This window comes from Panthera onca, chromosome A1, assembly GCF_046562875.1.
Source record: "Panthera onca isolate mPanOnc1 chromosome A1, mPanOnc1 haplotype 2, whole genome shotgun sequence".
NCBI classification, from domain to species: Eukaryota; Metazoa; Chordata; class Mammalia; order Carnivora; family Felidae; genus Panthera; species Panthera onca.
In genome coordinates, this window is record NC_138339.1 from 238,800,063 (window position 1) to 238,814,086 (window position 14,024).

Here is a 14,024-nt window from a genome sequence, read left to right on the forward strand (position 1 = left end):
GACGGTACACTTCTTTTTAATACTAACAGTAGCTTTTCCTCTGTTAGGACATTTGGAAGAAAATTGGCTACAATTACATCTTAAATAAAGATTCTTATTAAAAGAAGTCTTTACAAAATAATTGCATTGTTGCATTGAATCCTGGTTGGATCCTAATTTTACCAACGCAGTGTTTCCTGACTTGTCTATGAGTCACCTCTGGTTTTCTCAATTTGCTATGCTAATCCTAGCACAGATCCAGTGTTTATGTTTTACAGCATTCTTGCACTTGAGATAGACTATGTAGATGGTTGAGAATAAAGCTTACTTACTGTCATAACTATTGCTCCATTTGGTATCCTTTGTATTGTTTAAAACAATAATACAGCATTAGAAGCATAAACAGATCTAATGTGCCAGGAGTTCAGAAATGAACGCTAGAGTGAGGTAGAAAAAAGGGATTGCCCTTCTACCCCTTGTAAGCCAGGCGAGTCCCTGCGATGTCGGCCTGCTAGGATTATTGCTGGATTAATTCGATTCCATACATACTTATCGAACACCTGCCATGTGCCAGTCACGGTGCTTGATGCGTATACATTGTTTAGCATTAAAATTTGGAAATTCATATGCGTTTCCAAAAGGAAGAAAGCTTATTGATCGAGGAGTTTAATGTTTAAAAACTCTTTCTGCAAACTGCAGCTTGGGCTCTTGGTGGTTTTGTGGGGGCAGACTTTTTTCAGTGATCTATCTATAGGATTCTTCTAACAGCTGCAGTACTTGCCCACTAAATCAATTCCTCTTGAGGGATTTTAGAAGCCAGGAATACTGTCAGCTGCATAGGTATTCTGAAGTTAAATTATTTCTGTGCCTTTAGGACTGGCTAGGAAAAAAAAAAAAAAAAGAATGAATGAATTCCTTTTGCAGTTAACATTCAAAGACTTCCTAATTTTTAATAGAATTCATGAAGCTTCATTTGTGACAATTCTGTGGGTTTTTTTTTTTTTCAATAATTGCCTTAAATACTAGTACCCCAGGAAAAGAATCTACTTACAGCAGATGAGTAGCAACATAAACTAATACAGCTCTTTCAGTCTTTAATCTTTCGTATGTCCTTTCTTTTTAATGTTTTACCCTCTGCAGTGCATGTATTATTTGATCTGTCACTGAACCTGGGAGGTTGTACCAATGCCTGTATGTTTTAAACTTACTGTGAAATACTTCATATAAAGAAAAAAAAAAATTCACATGTGTATAAAAGTTGTAAAGAATAATAAAATGAACAACTGTATACCAACCATCCATAGTAAGAAACGGTATATTGATAGAACCCCTTTTTTAACCTTTACATTTATCTGGAGTTTTCTTGCCCCCTTCTTTTATTGAAGACACATTTTTGTCACATCAGTTATTTCTGCAAAATGATTTTTTGTTATCATGTTTGCAAATGAACACTGCTAGTGAACTTCCTGGTCAATGTTCCTGGCACTTTTTTCCTGGCCTCTATAATCTCTGATTGTTTAATTTGTTTTCAGTCCCAGGTCCTTGAAAGAGAAATTATATTAGCAGCAGCCTCAGGCTGGAAATATGGAATGCAAAGTCTTATCAGCTTAAGGAACTTCTTAAAGATTATTCCTTAGAAATAAAATTTTCTACGTGAGAGTGAATTGTCCGTGCCCATCTTACTGGATTTTTTATGTCTGAATCATTTGCTTCTCTTTTTATGAACTCATGTAATTTACGTTTACATATGAAGAAAATACTGATGGTCAAAGAAAGAACTTTTCAATTTCATGAAAAAGATGTGGAGTTCTCACGTTGGTTATTTGTTGTTCAGAGAAAAAAGATCTAGTTTAGTGGGATGGATCATACCGAATACCTGACAGTAACCATAATCCTGTTGTGGCTAGGAGTAGATTTGCAGTTGTTTGCAATGTAACAATAAAATTTAGAACTACTCGAGCATGAGATGTATTTTCAGCACAAGAGTTATCTTACACACTTTTAAGCTATCTCATTTTAGGAATAAACACATACATTATTTTTTTAGAACAGTTTTAGATTCTCAGTGAAATTGAATGAAAATACGGACTTCCCATATCCCATCCTTCACCCTCCTCCACCCCTACAAATGCACACAACCTCCCCTCCTGTCAACCTCCCCCACCAGTGTGGTAAACATCTGTTCCAGTTGAGGAACCAGGACTGACACCTCCTTATCCCCCAAAGTCCGTAATTTACTTTAGAGTTCACTCTTGGTGTTATGTATTTTGTGGATGTTGAGAAATGTGTAATGACGTGTATTCAGTCTTACAGAATCATAGAGAATAGTTTCGTGGCTCTAACAGTCCTTCGTGTTCTACCTATTCATCCCTCCTTCCCCCACCCCTAGAAACCACTGATCTTCTACTACCCCCATAGTTTTGCCTTTTCCAGAATGTCATGTAGTTGGAATCAAGTAATCATGTTAGATTTTAATTTCTGAAATTCAGTGTTAAAGGGGGAGCAGATTCACATATACGTATATTTTTTAGAAAGCCACATTTGGTAACATTTTCGTAAATGAAATTAACCACTGTTTCTTTATATTCATAGTTACCAGTCATAAAAGCAGTTTTTCTGTGGCTGACGGGCTGCACATTCACTCCTCTGTACCCTTCTAAGTTAAATATGGGCGTTGAAATGTAAGTGCTGTTATCGTAGTTTGATTACCTTCTCCACCCTCCGTCCCCAAATGGAGTAAAGTGGGGTCAAGTAGTCTCATGAGCTCTAAGCCCCTTTCCAAAGCCTTTCTGGCACCAGGCCTGACAATACTTAGGGCATGAGCACAGACAGTCTAGCTTGGACTCCTTCGTCATCCCTGTGCACGTGCTTGGCTTGGCTGCTGGGTGTTGGCCAGAGTGGTCATGGAGCAGGGCCAAGGTATTATGTATGAAAAAGCACTTGGTCAGGTTTCAGTTCTCCATGGTTAGACTGAAAGATTTAGTTGCCAATTGTCATCAACCAGATTTCTCACACTTTGCCTGATGAGTTACGTGTTGATATCCAAAAGGAACCAGAAGGCTCTAGAAGTTTTGGGTTCTTATTTTAAATCACCATCCAGTGACTAGAGGCTCTTAACAGTGTGTGATCTTCTGCCTTGTCTAATATCAGGGCTTTATAGGAGGGATTATTGCTCTTTCAATAGTAAAAAGGCTTGAAAGGCTTTTACATTTTATTTATACTTTTTTATACACGAATAATTAAAATATGATAGCGTGCATTATATATGCACTAAAGAACAGCAAAGATAGTTTTTAGAAAATGTCCCGCTTCTTCCTTTTGAGATACTAGAGGTCAGAGGATGCTGTTCCGTAAGTTCCTCTTAAGATATGTTACCAGTCTGTTTATTTTGGCAAGATAAACTGTTAAGACTTAACAAATGATGTCTGCAAAGCACGTGCTTTGTTAAGTATATAAACAGGCCACAGATGTTTCTTTGGGAAGAAACTGTTTTACTCATCTCTGTATTCCAATGCTTCGCTCTCAGCATTCCATATATTTTTGTTGAAGGCGTAAAACCACCCTTTTTTCTTGGTGCTAATAATACATCGAGCACTCTGCATGGTCATTTTAGCTGTGTTTGTTCATTTTATGTATCTTTTTTTAGTCCTCAAACCACCAGAGATAATTTATTGTGTCACGTTTGAGACAGATAAAACCTCAAACATGATGTTCTGAAACATGACGAAGTCACCGCGAGTGAACCCATGACTCGACCCGGTAACTTTACCAGTACCGCATCGACGGAACCAGTGTGTTCATCCCGATCCTGGGACCCCAGCTGCTCCCCTCTTCCATCCCTGCAAGAGAAGTGACCACTGTTCTGAGTGTTGTCTGTTCTCTTGCTTTAAAATTTTGGGAGTGCCCGGGTGGCTCGGTCGGTTGAGTGTCCATCTTCAGCTCAGGTCATGGTCTTACTGTTTGTGGGTTGGAGCCCCACATCGGGCTCTGTGCTGACGGTTCAGAGCCTGGAGCCTGCTTCCGATTCTGTGTCTCCCTCCCTCTCTGCTCTTCCCCTACTCACACTCTGTCTCTCTCTCAAAAATAGATAAACATTTAAAAAAACTTAAAAAATAAAGATTTTGATCACTTGTATGTACAGGATGTATCGTTGTGTGAGTGTTATACCACAGTTTTTCTCTGTTCTGCTGTAAGTGAACTTTGGAGTTTCCCTTTTTTTTGCCATTACAAACAGCATTACAGTAAACATTCTTCTGCATGTTTACTAGTATATATTTGTGAGAGGTTTTCTAAGGTACCTCCAAGTGGAATGTTTGGATGCTGGGACATGTCAATGTTCAGTTTCACAAGATAGTTTCAAATTGATTGCTGAACTGATGGGACCCACTACATGTTCAGCAGTGGTGTGTGCGAGTTCCCTGTCTTCACCATCATAGTTTTGCCAAACTTGTAAGTATATGATACGGTCTTGATTGGCTTTCCCGGGTGCTGATAATATTGAACATCTTTATGTAAATATATGATTCCCATGGTGAGTCTTATGAAATGTTTGTTCAGTCCATTGCCCACTTCCCTATCAGGTTGTCTTTTTTCTTACTGCCTTTTTTTTTTTTTTTTTTTTTTTTTTTTAATGTTTATTTATTTTTAAGAGAGAGATACAGAGTGCAGGCAGGGGAGAGGGGGGCAGACAGAGAGAGAGAGAGAAACACAGAATCTGAAGCAGGCTCCAGGCTCTGAGCTGTCAGCACCCGACATGAGGCTCGAACTTACAAACTGCGAGATCATGACCTGAGCCAAAGTCAGACGCTTAACCGACTGAGCCACCCAGGTGCCCCTTTCTTACTCCTTTGTAGACATTTTTCATCTATTCTGTACACTCATTTTTTTTGTCAGTTACTTGTTGCAGATTTATCCTCCTGGTTTTGTGGCTCTTCTTTTCACTTTATGGTACCTTTTTTCTTATTCCTAACTTGGATTAATGTTAGATTTACAGAAAATTGCAAAGAGTACTTTTTACCTAATTTCTTCTATCATTACCATGTTATATTATCACGGTACATTTGTCAAAACTAAGAAATTAACATTAGATGCATTGTTATTAACTAAACATTTAGTCTTTATTTGGATTTCATCAAATTTCCACCAATTATTTTTCCTTTCTGGGATCTAATCCTGTACACCATATTGCATTTAGACTTTATGGTATCTTTTGATGAACAAATGTTCTTCATCTTAGTGGAGTTGAACTTACTGTCATTTCTTTTATTAGGAGTGTCTGGTTGGCTCAGTCAGTAGTTTGTGGCTCTTGGTCTCGGGGTAGTAAGTTTGAGCCCCATGCTGGATGTCGAGATTACTTTAAAAAAAATGATTTGCATTATTAGTTCCTTGTTTCAGACACCTATCCTTCCTGTGTATTCTTCTAAATGTTTTTAAAGTTTGCCTTTCATGATTTTACCATCTTAGAATTTAATTTTGAATATGGTATCAAATAAGGATTCAGTTCCTTTTTGTTCTCATGGATAACAGATTTGTCCAGCAATATTTATTTATGTGTCTCCCTCCGTCTATTTTTCCCCCATTTTATTGAGAAATAATTGACATACATTCCCTTGTAAGTTTAAGGTGTATAGCATGATGGTTTGATTTACATATATGTGAAATGTTTGTCACAATAGGTTTATTAGTTAATATCTATCATCTCATATGGATACAATAAAAAGAAGACAATTTTCTCCTTGTGGTGAGAACTCTTCAGATCTCAAATAACTTTCCTGTATATCACACAGCAATGTTAACTGTAGTCATCATGTTGTACATTACTTCTCTAGTACTTATGTATCTTATAACTGAAAGTTTGTATGTTTTGACCACCTTCCTCTAACCAGTTACACACACACACACACACACACACACACACACACACACCCCCGCCGCCCCACATCTGCTAACCACAAATCTGATATCTTTTTCTGAGTTTGGTGGGGTTTTGTTTTTTTGTGTTTTGTGGGTTTTTTGGTTCTACATTTACATGAGATCATGTAGTATTCGTCTTTTTCTGACTTATTTCACTTGGCAGAGTACCTTCAAGGTCTATCCATGTTGTCACAAATGGTAGATTTTCCTCATTTTTTTTAAGTGGCTGGAAAATATTCCATTGTGTATCTATACCATAATTTCTTTATTCATCTGTCGATGGACACCTAGGTTGTTTCCATGTCTTGTCTGTCATAAATAATGGTGCTATTAACATGGGGCTGCAGATTATCTTTTTGAGTTTTTATTTCCTTTGAGTATATTCCCAGAAGTAGAATTGCTGGATCATATGGTAATTCTATTAATTTTTTGAGGATTCTGTATACTGTTTTCCATAGTGGCTGTAGCAATTTATGATCCCACCAACAGTGCATAAAAAGTTCTCTTTTCTCCTAATCCATGCCATCATTTATATCATTTATTATTTTTTTAATCTTTTTTTTTAAAAGCTTATCCATTTATTTTGAGAGTGAGAGTGCGTGTGGGAGGGGCAGAGAAGAAAGAATCCCAAGCAGGCTCCGTGCCATCAGCATAGAGCTCAATGTAGGGCTTGATCCCATGAACTGTGAGATCATGACCTGAGCCGAAATCAAGAGTAGTTGGATGTTCAGCTGACTGAGCCACCCAGGCACCTCCCCCCGCCCCCCCATGCCATCGTTTATTATCTCTTGCCCTTTTTATGATGGCCATTCTAACAGGTGTAAGGTGAGGTCTTGTTGTGGTTTTGATTTGCACTTCCCTCATGACTAGTGATGTTGAGCATCTTTTCATGTACCTGTTGGCCATTCCTGTATCTTCTTTGGAAAAATGTCTATTCAGGTTCTTTGTTCATTTTTAAATTGGATCATTTGTGGGTTTTTTGCTATTGAGTTGTATAAATTCTTTATGTATTTTGGATACTAACCCCATATCATCTTTATGGTTTGTAAATATTTTTTCCCATTCTACAGGTTGTCTTTTCACTTTGTTGCTGATTTCTCTTGCTGCCAGCAACATTTATTAAATAGCCCTTCATAGCTCAAAGATACACGACTACTGCTGTCATATATCCAGTTTTCACATAAAAGCGAATGTTTCCTGAGCTCTCTAATCGTTTCCATTGGTCAGTTCTATATTTATGCACCTATATTTTACTTTGTTCTAAGGGGTGTCTAAATATGATAGGACATACCCCTATCTGCCAGTTCTTCAGAAGAGTCTTGGATATATTTGGCTTTCTATTCTTCCATATAAAATTTGTGGATTTCTCAAGTTGGGTTGTGGTAAAGATTATGGGGAATCTTTGGTGAGGAATGGATATCTCTCTTACATTAATTCTATCCATAAATGTGGTATTTCTCTGTACTGATTTAAATGCAATTCATTGTCTTTAAGTAAAAGAAAAGCTTTTTTTACCTTATATTTTTGTTACTATTGTGAATAGTATCTTTTTTAAACCTCATTTTTCTGGTTGCTGCTCGCATAGAGAAATAGAGTTGGTGTTTATATATTGATCTGATAACCTTTCTAAATTCTTACTGGTTCTAATAATTTGTCTTTTCAGCTTCTGTGGACAATTATAGCATCTGTGAATAATGAAAATTTTGCTTTTCAGACTTAACAATTTGTATTTCTTTCTCTTATAATACATTTCTTATTGTACAGTGTAGATACAAGTGGCAATAGAAGATATCTTTTCTGGTTCATCATTAGGGATAATGTTTGCTCTAGGCTTTTGAGCTATCTTTTATCAGAATTGCTAATAGGCTTTTGTAAAACATGAATGAGTATTAAATATTACTAAATGTGTTTCTGCTTAATCTGTTAATGAACTAAATTATTTCTAATGGTAAAATTACCCTAGCATTTCTGAGTTGAACCAAACTGGATGATCACATACCATGGCCTTTTATGAACAGGTGGATTTGTTTGTTGTCAGAATTATAACAGCTCTACAGATCACTTTCCCAATGCATTCTATTTTTCTCTTCTCTACATCAGTTTGTATAAAATTGGTTGTTTTGTGGGGTGCCTGGGTGGCTCAGTTGGTTGAGCGACCGACTTCAGCTCAGGTCATTATCTTGCTGTCCGTTGAGTTCGAGCCCGAGTCAGACTCTGTGCTGACAGCTCAGAGCCTGGAACCTGCTTCAGATTCTGTGTCTCCCAATCTCTCTGCCCCTCCCCCACTCATGCTCTGTCTCTCTCCCTCCCTCTCAAATATGAATAAGTGTTAAAAAAATTTTTTTTAATTGGTTTAGTTTTCTTCTAGTTTAGTAGATCTCACCTGCAAATCTACTGAGCCTGGTGTTTTTTTTTTTTTTATGTAAACTAACTAAGTTTTCTTTTTTTCCTTTTTTCCTTGATCCAAATACCAAGTCACATTTTTTCTAGGAATGTGTCTGCTTTTTGTAAGTTTTTACTTCTACTTTTTTCTTCACATTTATAATTTTAATTTTTTTAACTAATACCATTTCAGAATATAATTTTAATGTGGTAAAAATGGAATATGGTGATTGGTAAAAGTAATTCAAACAGTGTATAAAATTAAAATTCTTGGGGCGCCTGGGTGGCTCAGTCGGTTAAGCATCTGACTTCGGCTCAGGTCATGATCTTGCAGTTCGTGAGTTCAAGCCCCGCGTCGGGCTCTGTGCTGACAGCTCAGAGCCTGCAGCCTGCTTCGGATTCTGTGTCTCCCTCTGTCTCTGCCCCTCCCCTGCTCGTGCGCGCTCGCGCTCTCTCTCTCTCTCTCTCTCTCACTCTCTGTCAGAAATAAACATTAAAAAAAAATTAAAAATTAAATTAAATTAAAATTCTTCAAAAATTTCATTTTACTTATCATTTTCTTGCAATCTCTTTACTCACACATAGGGTTATAAAATACCCCCTCCCCCACCATTATGGACATTTAATACTCAATAATTGTTTTAAAAGATTTTTTTTTTTTTTTGGTAAAGCAAGTAGTGAGAATTAAACCAAATCACTTGTAGTTTTCACTTCCTGAAACTTGTTACTATTAATAGTTTAATGTATTTTTTCCAAATTTTAAGTCCTATCAATTAAATTTGTTAAATAAAAACAAAATCATTACTACTTTTATTTATATTATTATGAGCATTTTTTCACGTCATTAATGAGTGTTAGAAATCATGATTAGGGGAATGGTTCATAAATTTATTGGCATGGATTTAAGGAATACTGCAGCAGACATTTTTAATTTACTTCTTTTTGAGAGAGAGCACCACGCATACATGCGTGCCCAGAGAGTGGGGGAGGGGCAGAGAGAGAGAGAGAGAGAGAGAGAGAGAGAGAGAGAGTCCCAAGCAGGCTCCGCGCTATCAGCTTGGAGTCGGACGTGGGGCTCAAACCCGTGAACTGAGAAATCATGACCTGAGCCAAAATCAAGAGTCGGATGCTTAACTGACTTAGCCACCCAGGCGCCCCCAAACATTCTTATGTGTAAGTCACCCTGTGACTCTGTTGTCAAGTAGACATGCTTAGGTCAATTTCATGTTCAGTTAACCCTTCAAATGGTGTCTTGTTCTACATTAGGCCGTTCTTCACAGCTGCTCTCCCATGAGGTAATCAGGCTTTAGAAGAGTGGCTGAGTTCTAGGGGAAAGAGGAGAACTAACAAGCATAGCACTTGAAACTATATTTGAGATTATTTTATGTTTTCATAACCTTCTTTGTTTCGTAGAGTATTTCTGGTGGCATTTAAAATGAAATAGTCTTTTAAAACTTGCAAAAGACCATCAGAAATAAGAGTAGAAAGTCAAGATTGAGTCATCAAAGCAATTGAGAGATGCAGGCTATAAACTTACCTGGATTTAACAATAAATTTGACTTCTTAGATTTCAATTTGAAGTGCCCTATAATTTTTTTCCTCCAGTTTTTTTTTTTTTTTTTTCCTTCCTAATGGAGTGAGATCTTTGCTCCAATTTAACCTCATTGTTGGTATATAGGAAACATCACAATGGTTTTGTTTGTTTGTTTGTTTTTAATATCTGGCCACCTTACCTAATAACTATTCTAATAGTTCTAAGTTTAATCTCCTTGGATTTCTTTTTCTGAATATCACCTGCAAATAATCATCTTTTTTTTTTTTTTTTTTTTTTGCTTTTCTTTCCAGTTTTTTGCACTTACTCCTTTTCCTTGCTGTATCAGCTAGGCCCTCCAGGTGTTAAATAATAATTTTATTAGGACTGCCTAGTTTACTCTTAAGAATGTCACCATTTAGGGGTACCTGGGAAGCCCAGTCAGTTAAGTGTTGGACTTTGGCTCAGGTCATGATCTCACGGTTCATGAGTTCGAGCCCTGTGTCAGGCTCTGTGCTGACAGCTGACAGCCCGGAGCCTGCTTCAGATTCTGTCTCTGGTTCTCTCTGCCCCTCCCCTGCTCACCCTATGTGTTTGTCTCTCTCTCTCAAATATAAACAAACATTAAATTTTTTTTTTTAAGTTTTAAGTCATTTTGTGAAAAATTTACCAAAGGATGAAGGGGAAAATGAAAAGAATGTCATAATTTAATAAGGACTTAACATCTATGAAGTTCTCCCTACATATTCTTAAATATGCTGATTAGACCAGTCTGTTTTCATCATTCTTCACTTTTTCTAAAATCATTTAGAAGTGTATAGTAAGTACACAATATTTTTATTCTAACAGGTCTCTTGACTACAGAGAAATGTTAATACGATTTTAATTTGAAAAATACATGTTCCATGAAGTACTGAACAGCTAGTTTTCTTAAAAAGTAAACATTAATTTCTGTTTGCTTAAGCATTATTTAGATTAAGTTAGAAAGATTTTAGAAGGTTTAATAAAAAGCTTACACATTTTTACTGCAATGTTTGATTAGTTTTAGAATGTGCTCAGTCAGCGAGATTATTGAATAATTGGGAACCTTTGCTACAGGAAAAACTCATAAAACCATTTATATGTATAACCGTGTAACTCTTGTTAGCATTCCCATCTTCTTTCTCCAGCCATTTGTTTTATGAGTGTTCTTTCCTCTTAGCTTGATAAAGATGACATGGTGTACATGGAAGCCTATGACAAATTGCTGGAATCCTGGCTGACTTTGGTCCAAGACGACAAACATTTCCACAAAGGCTTTTTTACCCAACATGCAGTTCAAGTTTTCAATTCCTATATTCAGTGCCACCTCGCTGCTCCAGATGGCACGAGGAATTTGGTAAGCTTCAAGCTGGATTGTAAGTAAAAATGCATTTCATCATAGCTCTATTTCGTCTCTTGTATCCTATCATACGTTGTATAATACTAGAAATTTAGGGGGACCGTCCTCAGAAGATTCGCTGAGAGCATTAGAGAGCAAAAGTAACCCTGTTGTCTCAATGAGTTCATATTTGTGGGTGCTGCTTGTAGTTACCCCGTTTCTCTTCAGTTTTCAGTTATCCGCCTATGTCTTCCTAGTTGTTGAGTGATATCAATGACTTCTTGCGTATAAAGCACCATGGATCTTAAAGATGTCAGGTCTTTTCAGTGACAGAAGTTAAATTCTCAGGGGTGGGAGGTGGGTTGTGAATGCAGTTTGCTGTGTTTACATATGTGCACCATGGGGTGATACCTTCTATTTCTCGCTCTTCCGTGCCCCCCGCCACCTCTTTCTTTTGGAACGACCAGCACTGTCATTCCAGCAGGCTCTAGACCACTGGGTTGGCTCTGTCCAGCTCTTCTCCTTGTGTGAAGTGCTGAAGTTATTTTACAGTGCAACAGAAATGCATGATTTGTTGCACAAAGGAGTGCAGCTCCTCACTCTTTATTTCTTTCATTGATAATAGACTGCCAATGGTGTGGCCTCTCGTGAGGAAGAAGAAATAAGTGAACTTCAAGAGGATGATCGAGACCAGTTTTCAGATCAACTAGCCAGTGTAGGAATGCTAGGAAGGATTGCTGCAGAACACTGTATACCTCTTCTGACAAGGTACACACAGTCCAAAGAAACCCCATGGAGCAAATACTCTCTATTCACAATTCCCTGGAGAGCACTTAAAGTGTTTAAAGACTTTAAACACCCCCACCCCGTATCCCAGCACACTGGAACAAACGGACAGAAACATACTCATGGTTGCATTCCTTGGCTTGTCCATTTGGAGCCCAGGCACTACAGCATAGATGGCAGAGAGATTGTGGAAAACATGGTATGAGAACGATTTGACCCATGTCAATACAAACTTGGAATGACCAGTTTTCGAATGCCTGTTGTAAGCCTTGATTGTTTGTAAAGCAATGTTTTAATTCTATGTCATAAAGAATAAATCACAATTCCTATACTGCTATGAGAACAGCTGTGTACTACAATAAATATTTTCATATATGTGCTTTTGTGCTAACATCTTAATTTATGTTGTCTAATAAATGGAGATTACGTATACAGTTTGTTCTAGATCTTTGCTTATTGAACTTTATGAAACTTTGGGTTTTTTCCCCCCTTTTTAGCCTATTAGAAGAAAGAGTAACGAGGCTCCACGGTCAGTTACAGCGGCATCAGCAGCAGTTACTTGCCTCACCTGGTTCAAGCACTATAGACAACAAAATGCTTGATGATCTGTATGAAGATATTCACTGGCTTATTTTAGTTACAGGTTGGTTGGTTGTTTCTTTCTGAAATGTAATCGCCAACTGAGCAGTTTAAAGTTCTTACGTGTTAGAAGAAGCTTCGTACGTTAAAAATAAGTTCCGTACGTAGTGTTGGATGACATTTGAATACAGATGCTGTATATCACAGAGCTGTGGATGCATTTTTTACAAATATTGGCTGACATGCATATTTAGTGCCTGTTGCATACCAGATGTCTTATGTGGGATTCATTGCAGCCCAGTAACTTAGTACTGTTGTCAGGTTTCATTATTATTACTATCCTCATCTTGCAAATGAAGAAGCTGAAAGAGAGAGTTTTAAGAAAGTAGCCGATGGTCACACTGCTATTAATTTCCGGAGCCAGAATGCAAATCTAGGCAGTCTGACTTGTCGGGTCTTCTTTTATAACCATACTGTCAATGTTTCTGTGTTTTTAATAATCAAGAAAAAAAAATCTTAATTTTGGAAAAGGCACTCCCAAATATTGACTTTTGATATAGATAATAGAATTCCTGTTAATTTTACAGAATATAGTACTAAAAGTTATTAAAAGATAGTAGATTAAAAAGCCTACCTATCAGTATGAATTATAAAATTGGTGAATAACATATTTGTCCTTTGTATTTTGAGAGTTAATTATCTGAGAAATAGTTTCTACTCATCAGACTTGAAATTAACATTAACATTTATAATTTACTTTTACATCAGCTTAATATGTATGTAAATCAGATAAAACTGAGAACATTTATAGTGCAATTTGATAAATGTAGATTTGTTAAGTGTTCGTTTTTAATTTTTTTTAAACTGAAGGCTACCTCTTAGCTGATGATACTCAGGGAGAGACTCCGCTAATACCTCCAGAAATAATGGAATATTCCATTAAGCATTCATCTGAAGTTGACATTAATACAACACTTCAAATTTTGGGATCTCCAGGAGAAAAGGCTTCTTCCATCCCAGGGTACAACAGAACAGATTCTGTGATTAGGTAATATGAACTCTATAGCTGTGCTCTTGTAATTGATAATGTTTTAAATAAATTCTGAGTGGATGGGTAGATGACTCCTGTGTTAGCCACATTGTAAATCTGATACGTGAAAGAAAATAAAACTTGGAGAAGCCTTGAAATAAACAAGGATGGCAAGTACTCGGTATATTTAAGCAGTGCCACTCTGGTGAGAATTGACAGCTATATCCTGTACTGAGGAAAACACTTGTCAAATTACTCTGGATACAGTGTAAGTTTGAAGGGACATGTCCCTTGGCCATCAGAAAGCAGTGCCGGTGTGGCGCAGGTGCCCTAAATGAGTGAATCAAAGTCTGTGAGCCTCCTAGACACCAGGTGAACATTAGCAAGTTTTTATTGTTCATAAAGCTAAAACTACATTTCAGTGGCTTTCTGAAGGAAAACTATGATTCTTACCTTATAAAATC

The 14,024-nt window shown here is 37.1% G+C and overlaps 1 protein-coding gene across 5 annotated transcripts in view; it reads left to right on the forward strand.

The window, feature by feature from the left end:
* The window catches only part of XPO4 (exportin 4), a 118,806-nt gene that overhangs the window by 81,011 nt on the left and 23,771 nt on the right, over positions 1-14,024 (forward strand). For all 5 annotated transcript variants that reach the window (XM_078447630.2, XM_060637554.3, XM_060637557.3 and 2 more), the window contains 4 exons: positions 11,007-11,183; positions 11,791-11,933; positions 12,449-12,594; positions 13,401-13,578. In XM_078447630.2, the coding sequence (XP_078303756.1) occupies positions 11,007-11,183; positions 11,791-11,933; positions 12,449-12,594; positions 13,401-13,578 (644 nt within the window). The remainder of the gene's footprint in view (positions 1-11,006; positions 11,184-11,790; positions 11,934-12,448; positions 12,595-13,400; positions 13,579-14,024) is intronic.